A 27,233-nucleotide genomic window follows, 5' to 3' on the forward strand; every position below is an offset into this window, starting at 1 on the left:
ATAACAGCTTGCTTGATTCCAGAGAAGCTTGGCAGGGTGTCATAAAACTGAGTAGAGGAATTGAAAAATAGATATACCCATAGGGCTGCCTGTGAAATGTACCCAGAAAGATCTGAATTGAGGCTATGTGAGTTAGGACAAGACAATGGTCTTGTTACTGGGGTACTAGCCTGCCCCAAAAACTCTTGAAACTCAAAACTTAAAAATTATAACATTGAATTCTGCAGTTTGACCAGCAGTTTGCTGAAATGGAATAATTATCATCTTAGTTGTTCAAGAAATACAGTGTTATGGTAGCACAGAAATTCAACACTGCTGCCAGAATGGCATAAATAGTATATCATATCCAATCATATCCAAAATGAGGAAAAATAATAGGATTCTGTCTCTATTCTCAGTATATATTGTTCCTTTGCATTTTTGTATTTTAAGGGAAATGAATCAGGTTTGCTTGGTTTTTTCCCCCCCTTTCAGCTTGAAAGGAGTTGTTGAGTCACTCTGCTAAGGTTGGCAGGTCAGTGCAGCTGTTTTTGAATAAGATTTTTACCATTAATTTTTCAGAAGAGAAACATTTGGCAGATCTGTCGTAAAATTTAAGGTTTGAGGATTGTAGAATCAGAAAATGAAAGGTTTGGAAAGGACTTGGACATCAAGTACAGGTAGTCCTTGTTTAATGACTGATGATGAAAAAATGTCTTTATAATTACAGTAATCCTCACTTTTATAACCTTTGTAGGTCTACAAAGCAAAGGAAAGCAGAAGGAAGATCATAAGCACAGTCATGGTTTCACTTAGCAACCATTTCTCTTAACAACCCATGGTCCCACTTGTGGTTGTTGAATGGAGTTCAACATCCAGTGCAGGAATTCATCACTAATTCACCTGTAAAAAGTGATCATACAGTCTATTTCAATATCTCCTGTGAAGTCCATAGCAATGGAGGGAAGAAGGGTTTGTTTATTTTTATTGCTTTTAAAAAATGGCCAAAAAAAAGAGAGAACAAAACACCAAAAATTAGTGCAATAAAATTAGTGTGATAAAAATACTTACATTGTTAAAGAAAAAAAACCTATTATTTTCCTCATTTTGGATATGATTAGGATTCTTCCATCTGCAGTATTTATGCCATTCTGGCATCAGCATTGCATTTTTGTGTTCCCATAACATTGTATTTATTTATACTTACATTGGACAATCATGGAACCCAATTGCAATTCAACTATACTTCCCTCCAGCTTCATATACTCTTTGGCATAGGTATTTAACCATCTTTGTATTTTTCTAATAGTAGTCTAGTCCAAGCCTCATTTTGCCATCTTCTCTAATAGAATTGCTGTGAAAGTTTGTCAGATGCTTTGTTGAAATCAAGGTACACTACATCTGCTAATTTCCTATTGCTGACTAATGTGATCATTCTATCAAAAAAATAGAGATCAGGTTGGTTTTGTTTCCAACTGACCATTTAATAAGTAATATTCTGCTTAATATTCTGGTACAATTCAACAAGAAACATTACTGCTAAACTTCAGTATTCGTATTGTGAATAAACCCATGGTGTCTGTAGTCAAATTCTGTGGGAGTGAATTATCCAGAAGTAATATATTTTTCAAAAACAGTTGCTTCTCTGTCAACTATATGTAACCTTGTAAGTAAGTCCTGACTTACTTACAAGTAAGTAAGTTGCTGTTTGCTGGTATCTTGCAGATGTGTTGGGACTACAATACCCAGCAGAGTCCTGGAAGTTCTGGGAGTTGTAGTTCCAACACAAGGCTGGAGGCTGTTACTTGGTGTGACCACTTGTTTTCTTTCTGTGTTGTGTGTCTTCCTGAATAATGTACAAAACAAAAATTTCAGCTGTCATTTATTTGTTTTGCAATTTAGTTGTCATTTGTCACTCCCCAATCCGCTCCCACCCCACCCCCTTTTAATGGAAAAATGAGATTAAGTTAGTCTTTGTATGTTGCTGTCAAAATAACTTGTTCTTCCTCTTCTGTCACCAACTTTCTCTTTTTAATATTTTATTTTAGTTATTTTTAAAATGTGGGAACTGTTCATTTTGGTTCCCATGAGTCTTTTTAAAGGCAGATGAAGAATCTAAATCCATCTTGTATCGTGATGGGAGAAATCTGTAGGTTTTGTAGTTCTTTTTTATCTTATGTACACTGTTTCCATAGAAACACTATAAATAGAATAAACTTTAAATTGTGATGTCCAAAGCAACAATTCAGTAGGGAGATTTCCCCCTCTTTCAAAAATAATTTTCTAAGATAACAATCTGTAGGATATGGATGACAAATTATATCTTGTTCAAAATACTGGATTCTGTTTTTCATACATCTTAGCCTCAGATACTTTGTGAAAGGATAGTTAATATTAAATTCTGGAATTCTAAAACCTATATTCTGTCTATAAATACTAATGTAAAAAGGTCTATCCTCGGTGAATCTTTTACTACTAACTTAACTAGCAAAAGGGATGAAATACCAGTGTGTTTATAATGACATGAGACTAGTTGACAAAAAGAATTATTCAATAATTCATGACAGGGTTGAGAATACTATAACAGAGAATCATCCATAATCCATATTGTATATGTGGTGATGTTGCCACATATTACTAGTCTGATGCAGGAAGAGCTATTTATCCCACTTATGTTTCACTTTGTAGGGTGGGACAGAATTGGAAACAGTCTGATCTATTTGTCATTTCACATTTTGTGGATTACTGTTCCAATCCAGAAATATATGCGCACATGCCATATGTTCACAACCATATGTCAGGATCTCTTTACATCCATTATAGAATGAATTATTAATTTGAAAAACTCAAAAACTTGAGAAGAACTTTAGAAAGATGCAGGGAGTTCTAAAAAGTTTCAAAACTTTAATACGAACACAATAAAGATAAAAGTTCCCCTCGCACATATGTGCTAGTCGTTCCTAACTCTAGGGAGCTGTGCTCATCTCCGTTTCAAAACCAAAGAGCCAGCACTGTCCAAAGATATCTCTGTGGTCATGTAGCTGGCATGACTAAATGCTGAAGGTGCACGGAACGCTGTTGCCTTCCCACCAAAGATGGTTCCTATTTTTCTACTTGCATTTTTACATGCTTTTGAACTGCTAGGTTGGCAGAAGCTGGGACAAGTAACAGGAGCTCACTCTGTTACGCAGCGCTGCAATTTGAATCGACGAACTGCCAGACTTTCTGATTGACAAGCTCAGCATCTTAGCCACTGAGACATTATGTCCCTTAAGGAAACAATAGCTACGCTTTTAATGGAATTTTATAGCATTCCATTATCCTCTGTTGATTAATGTCTTGTGCAGTAACATGATCACTGTTTTTGTATATGGCACTTGACTTGACCCATTATTAGCCTTTTCTTGCTTCCTCTGCAGTGAAGATTCTGTACAAGAAGAAAATAGGAGAAATAAGTGATTTGTGTCCCACGATTTGCATCTTTTCCTGAACGCTTATTGCTTATTTTTATCATAAAGCAATAGCATCATTGCTGTTAATAAAATTACCCTCGGTCAATGGCAAAAGGCAGATTTACTTGGAACAGCTTATATCTATAATCTCATTGGCCTTCGTTTATGAATACCATGGGAACTTTTCTTTCCTTTTGGTCTTTTTATTTATACGATGTATCTTTATTAGGCTTACCTTCCAATATCTGTAACCTTAGCTGGCCTTGTGGTTTGGCAAAAGCAACAGAGCCTTCAGAGCACGTTGCTCTTCCTTAGAGTAACTTCTCCCTTAGGCTTTTCAAATTGTGGCTTTGGCAATAGCTGGTGCCGATGGAGAGCAGTAAAGAGACAGAAGTAGAGTTAACACTGTATATGTAGCAAACTGATCAAGCTTTCGGAGCTGCTTTTTAATTAAATCATACTAAGAAAGGCAAGGGACATGGTGGCTCAGTGGCTAAGACACTGAGCTTGTCGATCAGAAAGGTCAGCAGTTCGGCAGTTTGAATCCTAGCGCTGTGTAACGGAACGAGTTTCCATTACTTGTCCCAGCTTCTGCCAACCTAGCAGTTCGAAAGCATGTAAAAATGCAAGTAGAAAAATAGGAACCATCTTTGGTGGGAAGGTAACAGCGTTCCGTGCTCCTTTGACATTTAGTCATGCTACATGACCACGGAGACATCTTCGGACAGGGTTTGGCTTTGGCTTTGGCTCTTTGGCTTTGAAATGGAAATTAGAACTGCCCCCTAGAATCAGGCATGACTAGCACATATATGTGAGGGGAACCTTTTCCTTTACCCAAGAAAGGCAAAAATAAATATTTCATTTGGAAATATTGTTAAGATTAACAAGGCAAATCAAAGGTGTTCACATTATTGTTGTCACACAAGTTAGACTTTGGATTGTGGATTCTGTGAACTGCTTTGATATTCAAAATATCCATAGGATATTCCTTAAATACCATGTTTCAAATGACACATAGCAATGATGAATGACTTTCATGATTTAGTAAGTTTGCCATCACATAAGAAATGTATCTTTAGAAGGAACAATATACCAATGTGAAAGAACAAATGACAATATCAATATATAAATCTAGGGGAAGCAAGGTGATTGCAAGGTTAGGAATGGAGAAGAATAGTGAATGGTAATGGCATATAAACTACATTTTGCTATATTTTCTTTTCTTCTTATATCTAATTCCTTCGGCTCTTTATTTCTTTTCTATGCTTTACATAACCTTGCTTATCCCAAAACAAAATAGCATGGTGAGTAGGTAGTAAGTTATATTATAACAATATATCCCTATGATGCCAAAGAGTACTCAATTGCAGCTCTTCTAATCATATTATTTTATGTCTTCTTGCCCTTTACCCCTAAGCATTCATTTTCATCCTCCTAGAGTTTTGCTACTATCAGCCTTGCAAGAAACTGTGTGGTCCTAACATGACAATTATTAGAATAGTTATAGTAATAGAATCTTACAAATCCAAATGTGGTTCCCCTCTTTTTTCCTTTTTTCTAATATGATGGAGGGAGGGGAGTTCTCTGAGAATTTTTGTAAAACTCTTTCTTGATATAGGCTCGCGCCACTTTATCTGACTGTTTCCTTGGTAATGCATCTTTCCTGTCTCCATCACGGCCTGCCTCTTTACTCTCTGCTCCTACTTCTTCATCACAAGTTTCTGACTATTGCTGATGTCACCCCTTCAAGATGAACCATACTAGGAAACAGACTGCATACAAAAATAGAACTAAACTTTATTTATATAACTTATTCTTGCAAGTCTGTCCACATCTTCTTTCCTTCCCTCTGATATCTGAGGGAGTCAGATGAGGAGTTAGTCTTTTGGAATGCTTTTGCATCTCTCTAGATTTAATACATATTTTTTCGGCACTTGGCGTTTTCCTACTGGCCTCTGGATTCCTTCTCCATGGTTTTTTCCATAGCCATCCATAGCAGCTGACATTGGCTACCTTTCAAAGGGGGAACAATCTACTGTTTGATATATTGAAGATAGGGCAACACAGGAATTTACTAATGTAATGAGGAAGCATAGTGTCCAGGCTTCTTCGTTATGATGTGCACTTCATATGGATGAAATCTGGACTTCAAAAGAATGACACCAGTCAGTGACAACAGACAATTGTAAAATTGTGATTTGGGGTGGCATGAGCAGGGTAGGGTTTTTCATATTTTCATATTTCACCTGTGTTTTGCAACAGATTTTATGTAGCTTCTTCCATAACTATCTTTCCAATATTTTGTCTTCTTTCCTTGAACAGAAGATACAACAGCTGTCTGAAGGTTCTATGTTTGGTCATGGGCTCAAACATCTTTTCCATAGTCGTAGGCGGTCCCGGGAACGGGAGCATCAGAATTCCCAGGAGTCATCCCAGCAACACCATGGCATGTCTGATCACGACTCCCCTGATGAAAAAGAACGCTCTCCTGAGATGCATCGTGTCTCTTATGCTGTGTCTCTCCATGATCTCCCAGCTCGACCCACTGCCTTCAACAGAGTGTTACAGCAGATTCGCTCCCGTCCTTCCATCAAGAGAGGAACCAGTTTGCATAGTGGCAGTCGCCGAGCCAAGAGTGGCTCTGTAGAACCACAGAAAAGCAGCCCACACCTTGTGCGCAGGGCCCCCCAGGATAGCAGCCTGACAGCAATCCTGCATCAACATCAAGGCCGGCCAAGATCTTCATCTACTACAGACACTACCGTCCATATGGCTGAAAGCGGGAATGTTTACCTTCTGACAGAAGAGTCTGAATGCCTCACTGACAAGGTAAGATGAAATGGTCAATGCTTTGGTAAAGCTTAGAAAAAATGGGAGACACTGTTTTTATATTGCTCAGTTATATATCACTGCTGGATTTGTCATTGGTAGGAAAACTGGGCCCCAGAATCCAACTTCGCAGGAAGTAAGTAATGTTAAGAGTATACATATACCTATTAAGTGTATGGCATAGATATATACACAGATATTTGGTACTGGAGATTTAGCACTTCACTTTTTTTCAAGAAAAAGAGAAATATACAGCATTTAGCAGAAATCATATATCTGTTCAATGTTTAAGAAAACATTGAAAATGTTTCTTGTTTCAGGTGAATTATGCAGGCCATTCTACAGGAGGTAGAGATTTTCTCCCCATCCTCATTGCACAAATCAAAATTTAGGGTATGCTTAAATATTTTTCCATCTAAAAGTGCTTTAATGATTACACTATTTATGCATTCAGGAAATATTATTCTCATTCTAAACTGCATTCAGTTGCCTTTACAGTGAACTTGTGTTATATTCATCATATATTTCCCAATTGGAAAGGGTTACTTTGATGCCTATACCCAGAGAAAAGGAGTGGAGCAAAAGCAGTTGAAGTTACAACCCAGGAAAATACAATGGTATCTTGGTGCACCTTAAGAACTGAATTATTCTACAAATTTTCAGGGATTACTGTTCATTTCATCAGAAGTTTTGAGTACTGTACTGAGAAAATGGTATTGTACTTAACACACAGTTGGTGATGGGGGAAATTTAGTTTTTTTTATTTTCTGACCTTTCCAAATCATTATTTTCAGTCAATTATCAATTATGAGTGACCATGTTACATAGTGCTTTTTTAATGGCATAATTCTTATAGCAGTATCTTTAACACGGAATACTGAATAAATTCAATACAATACCGATTAAATTCAAGAATGAAAATCTAAAGAATTTCAACTTACTTAACAGAGATCATCTAGAAATTGAATTCATAGTTACAGTTGCTTGTATTAGAAGAGGAATTTGAACTCTACTCAAGGATTCATCTTTAAATTTCCTTATTTTGACCATCTTGTCCGATGAAGAGTTCTAAGAAACTGAAAATAACTGTTGCCCTAGGCTACTTGTGTACTTCTGTTACCCTAGGTCAGGGGTGTCCAAACTTGGGAACTTTAAGACTTGTGGACTTCAACTCCCAGAATTCCCCAGCCAGCATGGCTGGCTGGGGAATTCTGGGAGTTGAAATCCACAAGTCTTAAAGTTCCCAAGTTTGGACACCCCTGACCTAGGTAAAGTGCTACTTATGAAAATGTGTAGTTCAGGTTATACTGTTGAGTTCTTAGTGCTCTCTGCAAACTACTATTTCTCTTTGTTTGGGTTGCTTTTCTGTGTTGTATGAATATTAATTTGTGTGAACAAGAGATGCCATTGGATTTATTTGTATTTTTATAAGCTTGTAGATTAGCTAGTAATTTCAACTTCAGAGAATGATTTCCCTCATGTTCTCTATACCCGTAACACCGCACAAGACGCAATCATAAAGTTCACCTTACTCAGCAAATGAAGTTCCCTAATAAGATATCCTAGCTTGCTCTGGCTATTCTTATTACAGTTGAGTGTCATTAAAATATTATTGTTGAGAACCATTTGGGAATATTCCATAAAGCAAAAAGTCAGCAGTCACTATAAGCTCTTATTAAGGCAGACTTTGGTAAGAAACTATAGTTCTACTAAACTTCTATCAAAGAAAGCCTGTAATTCCAGAAGACACATTTTGATGAAATAAGCATATCCATCTTTAATTCATTATTAGGTTCTTAGCTATTTCAACCTTGTCAAACAAGGACTACTTGGGAGTTCAGAGAGGATTTGGAAAAGATTAGAGTGTGAATTTCAATCAAGTTGCATTGTCTGTCTTACAATGAATTACCCAGAAAAAGATAAGCCAATATCACAGGGGGAAATTGTTCAATTTGCTCATTGAAACTACTTCTGCCTGCCCAGGGTAGCTAAGGCAAAATATTTTGCTATGTTTTTCAGTAAAGGGAGTATTACAAGGGCATGTGCCTGCAATGAAGATAATGTCAGCCATAAACAAACAGATCCCCATGCAAAAAGTTCAATTAGCTGTTTGATAGTTTGCACCTAAGACAGACTAGACAAGCTTAAATGGCACTCAAGGACTTTACCCTCTTATGTCCACATAGGAATTCCAGACTAATTTTCTATTTGATTCCCTTCACTCAGCTCAGCCAGTTTCTCTTTGACAGGAAAATGTCTATTTACATTCATCCATCCATTTTACCTTCTTCTGATGATTTTACAAAATCCAGTCGTATTCTTTCATTTTTAAAAAGGTTTCTTGGCTTGCTGCTAGTGAAAGACAGGCAATAAATAATGTGGCTAAGGACAAAATCTGGACAAACCACTATCTCCAGTGTGTCTATTTCAGTGCAGTACTATAATTGTTTTCTTTTTGATTGAAACATAATTGTTCATGCTTACAAAATTATGGATCTCAGATAGTGGAGGGGTTATTCTCTCTTCCACTTGTCAGAGAATGTCAGGAATGGAACTAGGAAGTCTTGATGCCCAATTTTGGGGTGTGTTGATTCTCTGTGGAAAGAGAGATGATGTGATAGAACTGGAAAACTACAGAACTCCACCTAGAGTGAATCTGATATCAGAAAGACGTCATCATCTCGCTTATTTCCTAAGGAGGAGAGATGCTGATAAACAAGCCTTGCAACTTTAGTTGATTATTTTCCAAGGGGGGTAACCAAGTGCTTAGCAGAGAAGGAAAGGCACAATACAATTATCTCTCTCCTTTTTTATTTTTTTTTGAAGCATTCTTGTACCCAACAGTATCCCAGCAATTCCTTGTCATAATTTGTCAGCCATAAATTCTATGCTGATATCGTAAGAGGAAAAGAACCAGTATGACGTCTTTGGCATCTCCCTCTTGCTTCTTCTCTGGTAACATTGTACTGCAAACTAGGGCATACAAAACTTTTACCAGACCAATTCTCGAATACAGCTCATCTGTCTGGAATCTACAGTGTATATCGGACATTAATACAATTGAGCGAGTCCAGAGGCATTTCACGAGAAGAGTACTCCTCTCCTCTGCTCACAATAGAATCCCTTATGCCACCAGGCTTGAAATTTTGGGCTTGGACAATCTAGAACTACGCTGACAAAGGTCTGACCTAAGCTTAGGACACAAAGTTGTCTACTACAACATCCTACCTGTCAATGACTACTTCAGCTTCAATGGTAATAATACACGGGCAAACAATAGATACAAACTAAAGGTAAACTGCTCCAAACTCAATTGCAGAAAATATGACTTCAGCAACAGAGTAATCAATGCCTGGAATGCTCTACCCTACTCTGTTGTTACATCCTCAAACGCCCGTAACTTTAACCTTAAACTGTCTAGTGTGGACCTCACCCCTTTCCTAAGAGGTTTATAGGGGGCATGCATAAGCACACCGGCATGCCTACTGTCCCTGTCCTATTGTCCCCATTTATTCGTACCCATTTCCTTCGTTCATGTTTATACTTTTATCTGTTATCTTGTACATGTTTGACAAATTAAATAAAATCAATCAATCAATCCAGCCTAATATTTGCTCAGTGAGGTGTGGAACAGAAATCAAGGATTCCATGAGGACATTTTTTTCCAGTAAACCATTCAAAACCATCTTCCTTTCCCCATGTTCGTTGTAGGGCTATAATTCCACTCATTCACAGAGGAGCTAGTACTGGACTCAGCATGTTACTTTTTATGTCCTTTGCTTTAGTATGCAGGGGACTGTTCATTATGGAGGGTTTCCTTGGCAGTCCACTTCCATCTCTGTTATTCTGGCAAGTAAAGGGTTGGGCAGATAATTGTAGGAACATGACCACTTACCTTATACTAGTTTAATAATAGATTAAAATTGATTTTTTTTAAAAAAAATGGTATTAGTCATCATGTATAATTTTTGTACAAATTATATCCAGAACAGTGACTGCTTACTAAGATCTGAAAATTAAGCATAAATGAGCTTTACAGTTCGGTTCGGTTCCCAATTTTGGTGCATTGGACAAGTGACATTCGGTCTCACTGCTCTGCTTGGTGGATGCCATAACAGAGCTTTTCTTGCTTGAAAGGCAAGAAAGAGTCTCAGGTGACAGGCTCCTGTTCCCTATTGATACCATTCAACAGGACAGCAACCTCCAGTCGACCTGATTTATACATTCAAAAGGCAAGGTATCAGAGGAGAGACACAGATGGCTCACGACTGGCTGAAATTGTTCCTTAAGTAACTGAAATAAATTTCTTTCTGCATGTAATGAAAGAATGAAATGTGATCGTTTGATCCTTGTGTGGATTGATGCCATAATAGAAACAATAGCATTTGCATTCTCTTCTCTTATTTCACTCATCATTTGGTATACGAGTAGTCCTCTACCTAACAACCATTTGTTTAGTGACCAAAGTTACAAAGGCACTGAAAAAAGTGACTTATGATCAGTTTTCACACTTACGATCGTCACAGCCATCCCCATAGCCATACAATCAAACTTCGGGTGCTTGGCAACTGGTAAGTATTTACAATGGTTGCAGCATGCCAGGATCCTGGGATTGTCACTTACAACCTTCCTAGGGAGATTCTGACAAGCAGAGATAATTGAGGAAGCCAGATTCATTTAAAGACTGCATGATTCCTTAAAAAAACTGCAGTGATTTACTTAACCGTGGCCAAAAGGATGTAAAATGGGGTATGATTCATTTGCCTTGTTAGCAATGAAAATGTTGTGTTGTAAGTCTAGGACTATAGCAATAGACTAGTGTTTTTCAGCACATTTTAGATGCATGGACTTCGACTCCTAGAATTCCCTAGCATGACGCATGGGGATGGCATGCTAGTAAAGGAATTCTGAGAATTTGTAGTCCACACATCTTAAAGTTCCTGAGGTTGTAGAAACACTGCAATACAAATTTCTAGTGATGTTTCTAATGACAGACCACATTCCAGTGACAGAAATGCTGTTATCAACCAAGTTGGCAGGAAGTTTCAATTCATAGTCATGTGACATTGGGCTTAACAATCCATAGTGATTCATTTAACAGTTGCAGCCAATACTGATGAATTGATGTCATAAATCCACCGTCACATAACATTTCACTTTAAAATCATGTCACTTGATGATGGAATTACTGGTCTGAATTGCGATTGGTAAATGAGGACTGCCTGTAGAAACTTTTTGATGATTAAATAAAATGTACTGTATCTGAATAAACCTGAACTCTCCCATGGGACAAGGCAAAGAAGCAGGGGTGGGCTGCTATGGGTTTGCCCAGGTTCGGGAGAACCTGTAGCTAATGTTATGGTTGGTTCAGAGAACGTCCAAATCCCACCCCTGGCTGGCCCCGCCCATGATGCCCCCCCCACTGCCCCCCCACCATGTCCCTCCCAGGAATCTCCATGCGCCCCATTTTGGATGTGAGGTAAGTGTAGGGCCCTCCCAGAGGCTCCAGGAGAGGGGAAAACGGGTCTCCCAGAAGGCCTCAGTAACCCAGAGGAGGCAGTTTGCCCTCCCAGAGGTTGAAGGAAAGCCTCCGGAGCCTGGGGAATGTGAAAATGCCTTCCCCCGGTGGTGCAGGAGGCCGAGCTGGCTGGCCCACCATGCCCACCCAGCAACCGAGCAGAGAACCCATTGCTGAAATTTTTGAAGGCCACCCCTGCTAAGAAGCCTTATTTTTGTAATCAACTGAAATTAACATTCCTACCTCTCCCAATTCATTTTGGTGCCTTGGGCAAGCCTTGTGAAACCAGAACTCAACACTTTAGGATTCAACTCAATATTCAACTCTCCTCCGCCAATGATCTGGAAATTTGGGCTTAAACAAACAAACAAACAAACAAACCTGAATCAACATTCCAAAACCCAGTTTAAACATTATTTGATGACTGCTAAGCCCCATGGCTTGTATTGTGGTCTCCTACTAGGTTCTGTTATTTCAACTAAGCTGATCATGATTTGCATGAAATCAGTGAAGAAGACTCCTTGAAGATGCTCTTAGAAAGCTGACAGCCCTCAACTTGGTTTTTCTTTTTCATCTGATTTCTGTTAGGCATTGGAAATGCTGAGTAAATAATGTGGAATCTGAACTGGACCCGCTAAGTGTGGAGGTGATATTCAACCTATTTTGATGGAGGTTGCATTCCCCTAAAATTCTTATAGCTCAGGAGCACCAGAGGACTTACCTACTTTGTTGGTGACTGTCCAGATTGCTTCTGTGAGCAAGGAATGCCTTTCCTCAGCTGTTACATCAAGTGTGAGTTCTCATAGCTTGATCATACTTGCCTGTACTTTGATAACATTCAAATTAGATAATTATAATGCATACTTGAGGCTCATTTTACATAGCTTTTGGAAGTTATAGTTATTTCACAGTACAGTTGCTAGGCTACTAATCAGAAGTGGACCAAGTCAATACTACCAATATATTTCTGAGCTAAATTCCCTTGAGTTTTAAATGCTTTAAAGCTCTTTGCAGTTTACGAAATGGACAGATTTTCCCCAAAGAAACTGAGGTCATTGTTGGTAGCCTTCTGCTGTGTGCCTCTGCCCTGAAGTGACAAGCAAAGGGTCATTCAACTCTGCCATCTGGTATTTTTACATATCTCCCTTCATTCTGCGCCTTTTCAGTACCACATACCTTGTGCTATATGATAGGATTATATTATTTTCATTTTATTCTGTTATAAACTTTCAAAATACTTTTAAACTGAAAGTTTCGTGTTGTGTTACAATTATAGATCTAGAATTTAGAACTTAATTTTCACATTTCTCAAGATATATGGTCCTATATTAAAATGTTATTTTAAAGGTGACTTCGGTGAGAAAATCATTTTAAAACTGAGGTTTTATTAAAGTCACAATAACTGTAACTGTTTAAAGATCAGGACTTCCTCACATTTTTCAAAGCATGTATTTTCAGTTCTTAGTTGCTTTTTGTTCAGGAACACAACGCACCATATCTTGTATAGTGCTTTCTTTTCCTTTTTTCCTCATAGCAATCCTGTGATATGGAGGAGACTGAAAGAATGTGACTGTTTCCAAAATCCCAAATGAATTTTTCTGGCTGATGCTATTTTTATTTTTTTTAAAGGAGATGTTTACATTTTTAACCCATCCACCCTAAGCCATGGAAACACATTGAGCAATTGTTCTCTTAAACCAATATAATTTACAGGATTGCTATTATATTTTATATATAAAATGAAGGGAGAGTCTCCTTTTAGACATTCAGAGCTCCTGAAGAAAAGGCATTTTACCAATCTAACCATTTATAGATCTATTACTAACTAATAAGTGAAAGGTTAAGTATGAAAAGTATGAAATCTCAGTGACCACAACAAATAATTAAACCAGCTAAAGACAAAATAAAGTTAGTGTAGGTATTAAAAATCAGTTGAAAAATCATATTCATTTTACTAATTTTAAAGTGAAATGCTGAATTATTCTATGTCATATTTTTCCATTCCACATGTTTGAGATTCTCTGCAACATTCTATATTTGGAATGTGTGTGTGAATAAGCATCTGCTTGGGTGTAAACTGGGCAAAGGAGATCATTATATATTTTAACATATTAACTGCAGTAAGTTGCTTATGCTTCACATGCACATGCATTATTATGTAATTTTGCACATACATTCATATATGCATTCTGTATGAGCTCAGAACTGTGGTCAAGCAGTTGCGTAGTCATATCACCAGATGCGTTTGCAAGCACTCACAAAGATACACACGGACATCCACACTCAGCAGTAAGAATAGGCTGAGTTAATCTGTAAATGCTGTAAGTAAATGTTTGAGTGATACCTTTATTGCTACTTTGCTGCTAGCATTTATGTGCCACATTCAAACACTATGCATCTCATTCCCAGTGTGGTGCTTATTGACCTTGACTGCCCTAGAAACTGAGAAGAGGCTGGAGCAGTCAAGACATATGATTCCAGCTTCTCTTTTCCCTTGAGAAGAATTCTGTACATCTGCTTCACAGAGCTGGCTTCGTCTTCCTGCTGGCACTTAGTCTTCAGGACAAATGGCCCGTTTGAGGCATCGTTTCTAGGACAGCTCATTTTTAGCTGTGCTGGAAAGAACACCAAAGCTTTTGCACAAAAATAGAAAACTTTGTGTGATGCACACTTTTGCTACAGTGGTGGCAATTAAGCAATAACAAGCTTAATATGCCTGTTAATTTAAAAGCTCCATGATGGAGATGCAAGGTTATTACAATCCAGGAAGTGATCTATTTATCTATTTACTTCTGCTTTATCTTTATGAACACAATTATTAATGTTTATGCTCTAACTGTGCTGTGAAGATTAACCGTTTTCATTCTACCCGCTACACTCAATGAATGCAGTCGTTTGACATTTTGTGATAGTACTGAGCTTCCTTGTTGGCAACAGTTAGAACCCTCCTAAAATCCTCCTGAATGAAGGTGGATATTAAATAAGTTAGACATCCTTATTCTCTGTTTTTAGTTAACTAGAATTTTTAGGTTTGTGTACAGGGACCCAGACTACCACCCCTTTGTATGCAGGGAACTCATTAATAAAGTTATCTGTTTGTTTTGTAGCAGGTGTGGGACATGGAGCAGCCAGGGGAACAAATATACTAAAAGCTGGAGCGGGGCAAATGCAGAGTAATTATCCTGCGATATATGATAGGCAATTCAAAATATAGGCACATCTACACAACACAAGAAATTATTGTGGTTTCTTGGTCCAAGTTTTGATTTCCTGGAATTTACCTATTTGATAACTTTAGGAAAAGTTTGGAAAGATGCCTAGTACAATATGTCGTATACCAAATTTTTCTGAAAGCGTTCATCAGGTGTAAGTGCTGCTGTGATTGGAGCTTTGATCTGATAAAAAATATATAAAGTTATTAAATAAATACAAACAGGCTTATTGTTCAAATAATAAAGGAATTGATTAATGTGTTTGTGGGCATGTGAAATGTCATTTGAAAGTTTCTAGAGTGAAGATATACCACACATTTCCATGCCATTAGCTTGTGAGTTTTTGTCATTAGGTACTTTTAGGAAAATTGGGTACTTGATTGTCTGGTTCCATGCTATTCACCTGAGTTCAGGGGTGTCCAAACTTGGGAACTTTAAGGCTTGTGTATATATATTGATAAGTAGCCAGTATTTCTTTAGGGAAGGAGACATGATTCAATTGAAGGATACCTAGAGATTCTAAGAACATATAACATAGGAACCATACTTTAGCAATGGATCTTCTCTTATGTGTACATGTGTAGATCCATGTCCAAGCAGAAATGGCTCCTGATGGATCCAGGATTTGGAAAAATTTGTACACAAATATAATGTCTCAATCAGGACACTCAGTGGCTAAGATGCTGAGCTTGTCAATCAGAAATGTCGGCAGTTCATCAGTTTGTATACTTAGTGCCACGTAACAGAATGAGCTCCTGTTACTTGTCCCAGCTTCTACCAACCTAGCAGTTTGAAAGCAAGTAAAAATGCAGGTAGAAAAATAGGAACCTGTTGTGGCCCAGCCCAATTCGGTTCAGCTGCTGATGGACTTGGATAGCAAGGGATCATTTCAGTCTGCCTTGGATGATGTGGAAGACCCTGTGCAAGTTGCAGATTCAGAGCAGGGACCAGAGGGGCTGGTTGGCCACCAGGAGGTGCCTGAGGCATGGAGCAGTGGGGAGGATCAAAGGCAGTCAGTCCCTGATGCTAGAGTAAGAAGGGCTGAGAAACGAAAGCAGCAGCTTCAAAGGCAGGCTCACAGATGATAATTAGCACAGGTGGTTGTAGATTGGCCCCTCCCAAGAGAGCTTATAGGTGAGGTGTTGGGAGGGGACATTTGCAGGAAACAACCGTTCGAAATTAGCAGTGAAGAAAGACGATGTCTTAGAGCCGTGTTTGAATATCTGGTTTGTTTTTCTTGTATTTTGAGTTATCTGGGCCCTCGGCCAAAGGGTTTGTTATCTTGCAATTAAACAGTGGCAAACAGCCAAGCCTGTGTTTTGGCTTGTTCACAGGCGTGGAGAGAGGGGGGGTCAGAACAGGAACCACCTTTTGTGGGAAGGTAACATCATTATGTGCACCTTCAGCATTTAGTTATGCCGGCCACATGTCCAGGGAAACGTCTTTGGACAGCATTGGCGCTTTGGCTTTGAAACAAATATCAGCACCGCCCCCTAGAGTCAGGAAAGACTAGCACATATGTGCAAGGGGAACCTTTACCTTTACCTTATAATGTCTCAAGGAAATGCCTCCTTCTCACTATAAAAAAATAGTCTCTTTTTCACATATTTGAAGTACAACATTTTAATACTTTTTTAATGTGCAAGAAGCTCCATAAAGCCCTCCTGAACACCACAGAAGTTTACTTGGATTGTTATATCAGGTCTCTTGACCTCCTGCTTGTACATATCTATGTAATTAGAGATGTTATTTTCTAGTGCTGACTGTGCTGACACCAGGTGCCTGCCATTGTATGTGGGTATACATAATACGTGGGTATTTCTATGTTCATCTCATCTGGATATTATATATTTAATGATAGGAAGAGTGAAAAGAATGTGGCATTCATTGCATAATGCCTTCAGTAAAAGAGCTAGATTAATTCATTATATGACAGCTCTTTCTCAGCAAGCACTTGGAATAGCTGTTAATATTCATAATTAAATACTTACCACCTGTCTTATCAAACATAATTTGAATGCTGCATACTGGAAAACTCTTTTTATCTCAATCCACACTGCCAGTTCACTGCCAGTTGTGTTAATACAGGTCTCCCTCTACTGGTAGCAAAAATTAATACTAAATCATTTATGTGCTTCAATTTCATTTATGAAATATAGACTTGCCTTATCAGGGAGTTGGGTGGCGGAAGGAAAGGAAAGAGGAAAGGAAGGAAGACACCCAGATGATTGGTGTAAAATATTTCGATTCAATATTTAGATCTTAGTTAAATTACATGACATTAAAAAATTCAATTTTCAATTCAATTTATTTGATTTCTAGATCGCCCCCTCTCCCCAAAGGGACTCGATGTATGTATTTGTGTTGAGAGCTAATTAGCTCGAAATAGATCTATACTAGTCTCCCTTTATTTATTTATCAGTACAAATACAACACACACACACACACACACACATTATATATATATATATATATATATATATATATATATATATATATATATATATATGTATGTATGTATGTATGTATGTATGTATGTGTGTGTGTGTGTGTGTGTGTGTGTGTGTGTGTACACGTCTTTGGTTGTTTGGGTTTTTCCCCGCGTAGAATTGGAAGCACCAAGCTGGAAGCACCAACCTGAAGATGATGAATGAGACTTCATCGAAACGTCGTGAAGATACTTCCAATTCTACGCGGGGAAAAACCTGAACAACCAAAGACATACATATAAACACCCGCGAAAACCTCAAAAAACATATATATATATATATATACATACATACATACATACACATACATACATATATGTATATATCACCCCAATTCCATAACTAAAGGTACGCAGCATATAAAAACCCAATATAAGGCCATAAGGAACCTGAAACCTCTCTCATCCATGCCCCTTAAGACACCTGTCTAAATAAAATGATTTTGACAGTTATGCACAAGATCAGGTGCCAAATATGATAGGCAAAACATCACTGCTATCACACTTGCCTTTGAGTTCCTCATGGAGGTTTGAACCATAAGAAACCTCTCTTTCTATGTTCTCCCCTAGGCAGAAAGGGTCATTTTGAGGAAGGTGGTCCCTCAAATATCTTGGCAATGCACCACATGGATGGTTTGTATATACCAGGGGTGTCCAAACTTGGGAACTTTAAGACTTGTGGACTTCAACTCCCAGCTAAGCTGGCTGGGGAATTCTGGGAGTTGAAGTCCACAAGTCTTAAAGTTCCCAAGTTTGGACACCCCTGGTATATAATAACCAGCCCTTAGGAAATAGTGCAATGACCAAGAAATAGTTGAAAAAGCAACAGGGCTCTATCAGCACCTAGTTGCTGTTTTTGTGAATTGCAGCTTTCAAGCAATCTTCAAAAACAGCCCCGTGTTCAGTGTGATGCTGTAATTAAAATGTGAGATGACAATATGAGTCACTACAGTATTGCAAGGGCTTCATGATCTAAAAAGAGCCCAAACTGACCTAGGTTTCTTTGGTCACAGCTTGAACCTGCTGCTCTAGCAGCAGGTGGAGATACAGAAGGACTGCCAATTACAGAAGTGCTCGTTCAGGGGCAACTTGATCTGCTTAAAGCTATCATTGGAATTGAATTATAGCCACAGTGTTTCCAAATAAACAGGCACTCTTATTTGTTAGGATTTAATTTGAGCTACTCCACACATCAGTTAAAAGCTACACCATTTCCAGTCCATTGTGAGGAAGTATTGCATCATTATCATTAACATGTTTATAATACCTTCTCTAGACCAATAGATGACCTCTCCCAGTGGGTTTTTTAAATAGATGTTGAACAATGCAAGAGCATCAAGTTCTGTAGAACAGCAAAGAAATTGACTGTTGTGCCATCATAGCTACTACCGGTAACTGGAACTAAAGATTTTGGTAGGAACAGAACCACTGTAAACTGTATTTCTACTCTTGATCTTCAGAGGTGGTCAAAACAGATACCACAGACAGTGGTACTGAATGCTGCTGAAAGTTTCAAAAGTACATTCCCTTTACCAGCTGGCAACAGAGAACTCTTCCACCAGATTAATGAGTTCTGTTTCAATTGCCTGTCCTGAATTCTGATTGGAAGGAATCTAAATAATCTTCTTCATCTATGATCCTCCACAGCTACTTCCCCCCCCAAAAAAAAATCTTCAATTGGAGATGGGATAAATTTGTCTTAACACAATTGTATCTAGAGATGGCTTCTTCAAGACAAGGCATACTAGTGCCTTGTTCAAATTTTATAGCACCTTCTCTCAAAGATACATTTGTTACTTCTTAAATCTAGCCACGCATGCTCTAAAAAGAGCCCATTTGATCATAAATTCAGCTCAAATATGGCGGAAGTCATACTGCAGAGAACCGTACCATACCCTCAGGCTCCATAGGGTTCAGAAGAATTCCAGATGATATGAAATTCCGCTCCCACCATTTCTCTTGGTTCTGCCCAACTAGCATCAAGGTCTAAATAAGTGGATGACTTTTATCTGCAAAGAATCTGGCAAATCTTTGGACTGGAGAGAACCCTCCAGAGCAATCTCATTTACTATTCTAATCTCCTTTTGTCAGAATCAACCAGATAGGTGAGAAAATACCTTCTACATCACTGGAAAATTCCCAAATACTTTTAAAAGTTTTAAAACTCAATTCTACCCATCAGGCACTTGGGTGGAACATCCTAACATATTTTTCATTCTTACAGAGATCCAGTTATGTAACATAACTCAAATATGATCCAACCATAACAATTCAGCATTTTACATATCCTATTTTAAAGACTGATTCCCAAAGCACTGATAGCTGTCTCTGTCATATGCCATTTATCCCAAAATAAGCAACAAGTCTAACCGGAACTCATCCACCCTGCTGCCCATGAGTTGTCATTGAGTTATTTCTTGCATTAAGAGGTCAAACAGCAGTTATTAAAAAAAAAACCCAACATATGCATATAGTCCTGCCCTTAGGAAAATGGCAAGCTTCCAGTCTCCTTCATCATAACAGCATTAAGAAAGCAGAGAAGGGTTTTGCTGCCATAATTGCTCTTATACATATGAATCTCATTTCAAAGTAAAATACTTACTGGAATTCTTATATTGTTGCGAAATCATGTCCGACCCATTGCCACCCCATGGACTGCTCCTCTAGGCCTTCCTGTCTTCTACCATCCTCTAGAGTCCCTTTAAGCTCACACCTACTGCTTCGGTGACTCCATCCAGCCACCTCATTCTCTGTCGTCCCATTCTTCTTTTCCCTCAATCTTTCCCAGCATCAGGCTCTTCTCCAGTGAGTCCTTCCTTCTCATTAGGTGGCCAAAGTATTTGAGTTTCATCTTCAGGATCTGGCCTTCCAAAGAGCAGTCAGGGTGGATCTCCTCTAGGACTAACCAGTTTGATTGCCTTGCAGTCCAAGAAACTCACAGGAATTCTTACACTGTATTGTAATTTTGACCTTCCTTTATGCTCTGCTTCTTCTTCATTCATCTGTGGTGGACTTCTATCTTTATCTTTGGGGTGGACTTTATAGACTTCTTTGGCACTGACTCTGTCTTAAGTAACTCAGCCTTTTTGTCTTCATCTATTTTCAGTCAAAAGCTTAATCAGGATCCCACTAATATGTTGTGGGCAAGAGCACTGTATTTTGCTGAATGCAAGCTTGTACCTATCTATAACTTTCATTCAGGGACTTGTTGCTATTGTGGTTGACTGATTTATGGATAATTAGTAAGACTTATAACTGTTGCTTTTTGCCTGGTTCTAATAAAAAGCCTGAAGGAGAGCAATAAACACTGCATGCTTTTTACTTTTCTGTCCAACTTCCTGCTCTCTACTTCCACCTCTCTGTAGTTCCAGCTGCTGCCACCCTAACTTCTGCCAACTTCTTTACCAGCAACTGGACTTTGTCTGATGCTTCTGTCATTATCTCAGAATCAGATGGTCATTACTTTGACTCAATGTCAGATCTGGATCATTCTTCCTTGTTTTCTCTCCTCCTTTTCCTTTTGCACTGACCATTCTCCTGTATGCCCCTTCTTCTCCCTCATGTTAAATAATCTCATTCCATTTAGCTCTTCCACATACTCTCCTTCTCTCCTCCAGTCACAATCTTCCAGGATGAAAGCAAGTGAATTAACAGATATAGGAAAAAAACTGAGTCATCATGTTATCATGCAACTGGACCAGTGTTTATAAAGGTAGGCCTGATTCATAGTGAATAGGAATTAATTGGGAATGATTGATTGTGGTTGGGAATTTCTGAGTTTTTTTTTTAAACAAAGTTTTATTGGTTTTTTTAAAAAATAATGAGGAAAAGGGTATTGGAATAGGTTACAAAATTTTGACAGTTACAATGTGTGAAGGGTATCCCCGCCCCCCGTACTCATAGTATTCATTTAGGCAAATAATTCAATATTACATAGTGATAGTTTGTCAGCATATAAATTCATATAAAAGTTTCAATCAATTTATATAAAGCCGATTTGCTTATTCATTTTTGTGATCTGAGTTTTCTTGGTATTGCCCCTTCTCCCCCCGGCAGCAGAGCTCCGGCCCCTCCCGTGTCTTGTATGTCGGGTGTAAGATCATCAGGAATATCTAGGAGTGTTTTGTTTTTTTCCATAAAGGCCTGTGCCTCTATGGTTGTATTGATTCTAACTCTGGTGTCCTCCCAGAAAATTAACATACCTTCAGGCATCAACCATCTAAACCACACCCCTTTCTGGTAAAGCTTCTTCGCTAATTGCGAATATTTTTTTCTTTTCTCTCTGACTTTCTTAGGGATCTGTTTCAGAATGGTTATCTCTCTATCTTGATATTTCAACACTTGCCCTCTTTGTGCACTCAGAATCTCATCTCTTGTGGTCTTTCTGAGAAATTTAACATGTACCTCCCTGGGAACATTATGTGTTCTAGCATATGCTGAATTTACTCTATATCTGAGTTTTTGTTTTGTTGCACCCAGGGTTGGGTGGTAGCCCAGAATTACCATGTGTGAGTTGGGCAGCCATATATATATCTACTTAATAATAAACTGGGAACATATAATGATGTCAAAGGAGTATTCTAGAGTTGGAAAAACAGAAACAAACTTGTTTGAACATTTACATAATGTTACATAATTACATAATGAGTGCTTATCACAGTTAAGATCTTTTCCCAAAGTGAATAAGGAGGATGTAAACCAAGCATATAAAATTGTGTATGGCACAGAGCACTCTTTCTTAAAGTGTTGTCCTAGCATCCCTGGTACCCCCAAACCATCTCAGGGTTCCACAAGATAAAAAATTGTTTGCCAGGCTTGACTGAAAAATAATGCAACATTAAAAATCCACCAAACAGTAGTAAAAAGCAGTAGCAGCAGCAAAAGTGTCTATTTTAATTTTTTAATATGATAAGTATCGATAATAACATACAAAGAAAAGGATCTTTGGGCTCCTCCATAATTTTAAAAAGTTGATAGAGGTTCTGGGAGTAAAAAAAATTACCGTAACAACTGGCATAGAGAATGAGAAGAGGAAGAAATCTCTTGTTTCTCTTTTGCAATGGGTCCAGAAACTTTTAATGAAGCTGTTCAGGAAATTCTAAACAATTTAGAAACCAGCCATTCTTAATGCATCAACTAGTTTACCTTTGAAATTTCTCACCATAAAAACTAGATGTAGCTACCAATTTATATGGATTTTTAAAATATAATGGACAAATTGCTAAAAATAAATACATAAGAAAAAATCATAAAATCTAATTATAATCATAATGTGGCTTTGAATAATGCAAACCTAAACAGGAGGGTAGATTCACTTTCTACTTTTTTTGTTGTACAATATCTGCTTGATTGTTCTACCACAAAATGCTGCATTCTTAGACTTTTCGACAGCTGTTCTTATCCTTCTCTTGTTAAATTCCTTGGAAGTGCTTTTTTGTTGTTATAAAGAATCAAATACACTGATGACATTATGCAAATACTTGTGTGACTAATTACAGGAGGCTCTGCACACAGTCACTCATGCGTCGGTCACCTCTTATTTGGATTACTGCAATGCACTGTATATGGAGCTGCCCTTGAAGAACATCTGAAAGTTGCAATTGCTCCAGAGTGCAACAGCATGAGCTATTATGGGCATCTTTTGATTTGCTTATGTGATACCTTTGCTTCACATACTGCATTGGCTCTCTGTGGGTTTCTGGGTGCAATTCAAGATTCTGCTTGTCACTTATCAAGTCCTGCAGACTTGAATGGAATGAGCCAGGCTGTTTGAGAGACTGCCCCTTCCACCCCCATCAAGAAGGACATACTACAGATCCTGTCAAATAAAAGAATGCCATCTCACAGGACTCAGGAAGCATGCCTCATCTGTCATGGCATCTGCCCTTTACCTCCTGAGGCCCCAACTCTGCTTGCTCAGTTCAGAAAGCACTTAAGACCTGGCTGTTGGTCCATAGGGTCAAATAGGGGTCAGGAGGGTGATGGAGCCTATATGGTTTGTTTGGTTCTGAAGGTTTTACTCTTCCATTTGTTGTTCTTTTGTTTTGAAGGTGTGGTTTGTTTGGGTATTGTTATTTACATTGTTGTTTCTAAACTTTGTTCTCCACCCCTGAGTTGCTTCGATGAGGTGGGCTCCCATATAAATTGAATGACATAAATAATAAATTATGTTTTGTGACTGGGCTTTTACATTAGAAAATGTTTGTTACATCTTTTTACTGGAATAGCTTAAAGCAGCTTTTCTACAGTAATCATATTAAGAATCTATTCACACACGGGTCATATGTTATGAGATTAAGACCCACAGCTTATTGACTGATGCTTTTCAGGATTCTTGCCTCATATATGATTGCAATTATATGTATGTGTGTTGAAAATATATGAGGAAGAGATAGAGTTTAACATGAATAGATTTTTGGTGAGATAAATTGTGCAGCATTTCTGTATAATGCCAGTAGATGATGCTGCAGCCTGTAGGAAGAATTTGTACAGTTGTGAGGAATAAAGATTTCTCCATAGTGAGATCAAACCAAAATACTAGATAATTGAAGCATCTGTCTCATCTAGGGAGGATGTCAGTGCTCAATTCTCAGCAATGGAATTAGGAATGCTCCAAAGAGGGGCATTTTCATTATCTTACTAATCTCTCCTTTGATGACCTGCCAGACCTTCTTGGAAGAGAGTGACAGAGGGAATTACCAAGACAGAATCATCCATCTCACTGGACAGTCATAGGGGGAGGCGGAAGGGATGGAAATAATTGGAATTCACTCTCGGGCCTTAACCTTCACTGCCTGTCAGTCAAGTGGGGCAGTATATAGGCAGTGTTGGATTCATGCTGAATGAAAGCACTCTCCCTGTGGATTTGGAAGAGCCCGTATAGCTGAAGCAGTAATTTTCCTTCCAACCCTCCACCTACACAAGACGGACTGCAGCATGCTGTGGCCCCAGGCTGCACTGATCTGTAATGCTACCGGAGAGAGGGGCAGAAGGTCATCCACTGGGATAGTGCAGTCTTCATGATTCCGCGAGATGGTTCATGCCCAGGTGAGCATTCTTTCCGGACGTCCATTCGGTACTCCAGGAGAAATTCCTGGAAATCGCTTTTTCTGGCTTTAAAATGTGGATGCATGGAGGGGGGAGCAGCAGGAAAGAGACAGCAGTAGAGAAGAGGATTAAAAAGTGGAACACAAAGTAACTGATGTTTACGGCTTCAAAATTTAATTGAAAATGCAGGGTAAGAGGCTTGTAAAGGGGTAGAAGTTAGCTATTTTTATGGTTAATATCATTTTCACCGTTATTATTATCACGTGCATTAGATCCTTTGTTGTTTCCAATGCACAGTCAGCTCTGCATTTGTTCAGCATTTGTTCTATTAACAATATAGATATGGAGACAGAAGAAGAGCAGAGAAGGGAGCAGATTAACTATGCTGTGATTTTCAGCCCACCGAGAGAGAGTGGGAAGAGAGACGTTTGGGTAAACTGAGAATGTAGGACAATTTGCACCTGTGATGAAGCATGCTGGCTGTACTCTCGTGTGGTGGAGGAGGCAGAGCAGCTGTCCTGATCTATTAACAGTATTTGTCTCATTGCAGCAGGGGAGCTGTGGCTTCGTGCTCTAGATAGCTTTGTCTTCTTCTTTTTTACTTTCCTTTGTTTCTATTCAAAGACAGCTCAAAGGCAAAAGGGGTCCAAAGTTTTAATACAAAGTTTCTGGATTTTATATTCAATTGTGTTGTCCAGAAAGCTCTTGAATCCACTTAACAGAGTTTTAAGCGCTAAATATGCAAATGGTAACCATGACCAATGAAGGTCATATAGCGTTAAAGATCTGTATCACTCAGCATTCTGTCTAAAACAGGAGCTACCTATAAAACCACGAGAAACTTAACAGAACGAACAGAAGTTTGCAATAATCACCCTGGTTGAATTTTCTATAGTGTTTTAATAATCAACATTGATGTGCAATTCATTGATGTTACTGGTTGCTCTTTATAATCTTTGTAGCCAGTGCTATTATAGCATTCCACAACTAAATTACAAAAAATGCTTATCAAGCTACTATGTCTATTTTTTCTCCTCTCAATTTAGATCAGAGACATTTTGGGTTCCTCAGCAACCCCATTTGCAGTCCTTTGATGATTTAATATTATTCTCAGTACTTGTTTTAATCCCTGTTTGATGGGTGTCTGTTAAAGTAGAAGTACTAGGATTACTTTCAGGTGGCACTCAACCAAACTAGAATTTCAAAGAAAGAAACAAGTTTTTATTAGCTGCCACCAGTGGTGGGTTCCTATCGGTTCAGCCCAGTTCAGCTGAACTGGTAGTGGTTTGGCAGCCTGGGTCGCTGGAACCGGCAACAACCCAGGCCTGCCACGCCCCAGAACCGGTTCTCCCAGCGGCGCCATAGGCACCACCATCGGCACCACCATCTTGTTTTTTGCTTCTGCGCATGCACAGAGCAATTTTTATTGTTCTGTGCAGGTGTGCGTGGTGTGCGTAGCGCATGGTGCACCTACAAGTGAACTGGCAGTAGTGACTGCTGGAACCCACCCCTGGCTCCCCCCCGTCTCTGTTCTGAATGTCTACCTCTGTCAAGAAAACAAAAACTACGTTAGACTTCCTAAATGCTGTTTTGCACAGATGCGTTGGATGCTTTGAATCCCATCCAGCATTGTTAATAGACGATGACAAATGGAAGCTATCATGTTTGGAATAATAGACTACTGAACTGTCTAGGTCAGGATTGTGTACAATGGTTGATATTAGCGATCACAAATTTCAGACAAAAATCTCTCCTAGGCCTATTTGGAGATGTAAGGACTGAACTGAGGACTTCTATTAGTTAACCATAATTCTGTGGCCCTCCTCCAAGTATTGAGAATACTTATGCTATCTCATAAAGAGGTGAAATTTGCCTAGCTCTGTCTCATCTTCCACAAAACCATTAATGCAAGTATATGAGAGCAGAAGATTCTGAGAAACTTTAGTAAAAAAGGGGGCGGGAGGCAAGCTTAGTTTATATTTTATGCATCGGGACATGAAAAATGAAAAGTATATTGCATATTCATTTGTGCGCCGATGCTATGTGTGAGGATAAAAACTTGAACATTCTGTCTTTTAAAACCTTTAATTAGTCTCTTAATTATTTTGCTATTTTTTCTAAGAATACTACTCCTGTACTGTAGTCTTTCTATTCTGTTTGGTCAGAAGTTCTAAAATTAGCTGAAATATATTGACGTATATTTCAATATATTTTACTCAATTATCGTGGCAAAGTTTTTTCCCCTCCAAAATTGTTACTTTCAGATCATAATAGAACATTCTGTGGGATTAAAATGATCGATTATTACTTTGTCATCACTTTGAGTCCTGATTACAAATTTGTGTCCATTCTTTTGCACAAACTCTGGCCTATTTATCTCATGTAGTATTTAGAGAACATCACTTGTAAATGAGGACTATATCACACTAGAGGTACAGGGCTTCCAGTGTGGTAAATAGATTCTTATAGAAGCTTGGATAAATAATTTTCTAGAAGGAGGTTTGCTCTACAGTGTAATTTTAATATATTAGCAAAGTTCGGATGAAATTGGGGTTTGAGAGTACAGGTGGCATTGGAGATGATTTTTTGCTTGTTGTAAGGCATGCCGATTCGATAGTTGAGTAATTTCCATGAGAGCCTATAATATGATATTTAGCTTTCTGCAATATATAGACTAAAAGGAGTGCTTTACATCCTGTCCTTTACAA

The 27,233-nt window shown here is 38.4% G+C and overlaps 1 protein-coding gene across 12 annotated transcripts in view; it reads left to right on the forward strand.

Annotated features, from left to right (window-relative positions):
• TMCC2 (transmembrane and coiled-coil domain family 2) overlaps nt 1–27,233 on the forward strand; it is a 96,676-nt gene that overhangs the window by 28,890 nt on the left and 40,553 nt on the right. For 9 of the 12 annotated variants that reach the window (XM_081948560.1, XM_081948564.1, XM_081948565.1 and 6 more), the window contains one exon: nt 5,754–6,260. In XM_081948560.1, coding sequence (XP_081804686.1) covers nt 5,754–6,260 — 507 coding nt within the window. Of the gene's footprint in view, nt 1–5,753; nt 6,261–6,580; nt 6,654–24,261; nt 24,526–27,233 lie in introns of those variants that run through there. The other 3 variants (XM_081948561.1, XM_081948562.1, XM_081948563.1) reach the window with 2 other exon arrangements.

Source organism: Natrix helvetica (genome assembly GCF_964273705.1).
Source record: "Natrix helvetica genome assembly, chromosome: 3".
Classification (NCBI taxonomy): Eukaryota; Metazoa; Chordata; class Lepidosauria; order Squamata; family Natricidae; genus Natrix; species Natrix helvetica.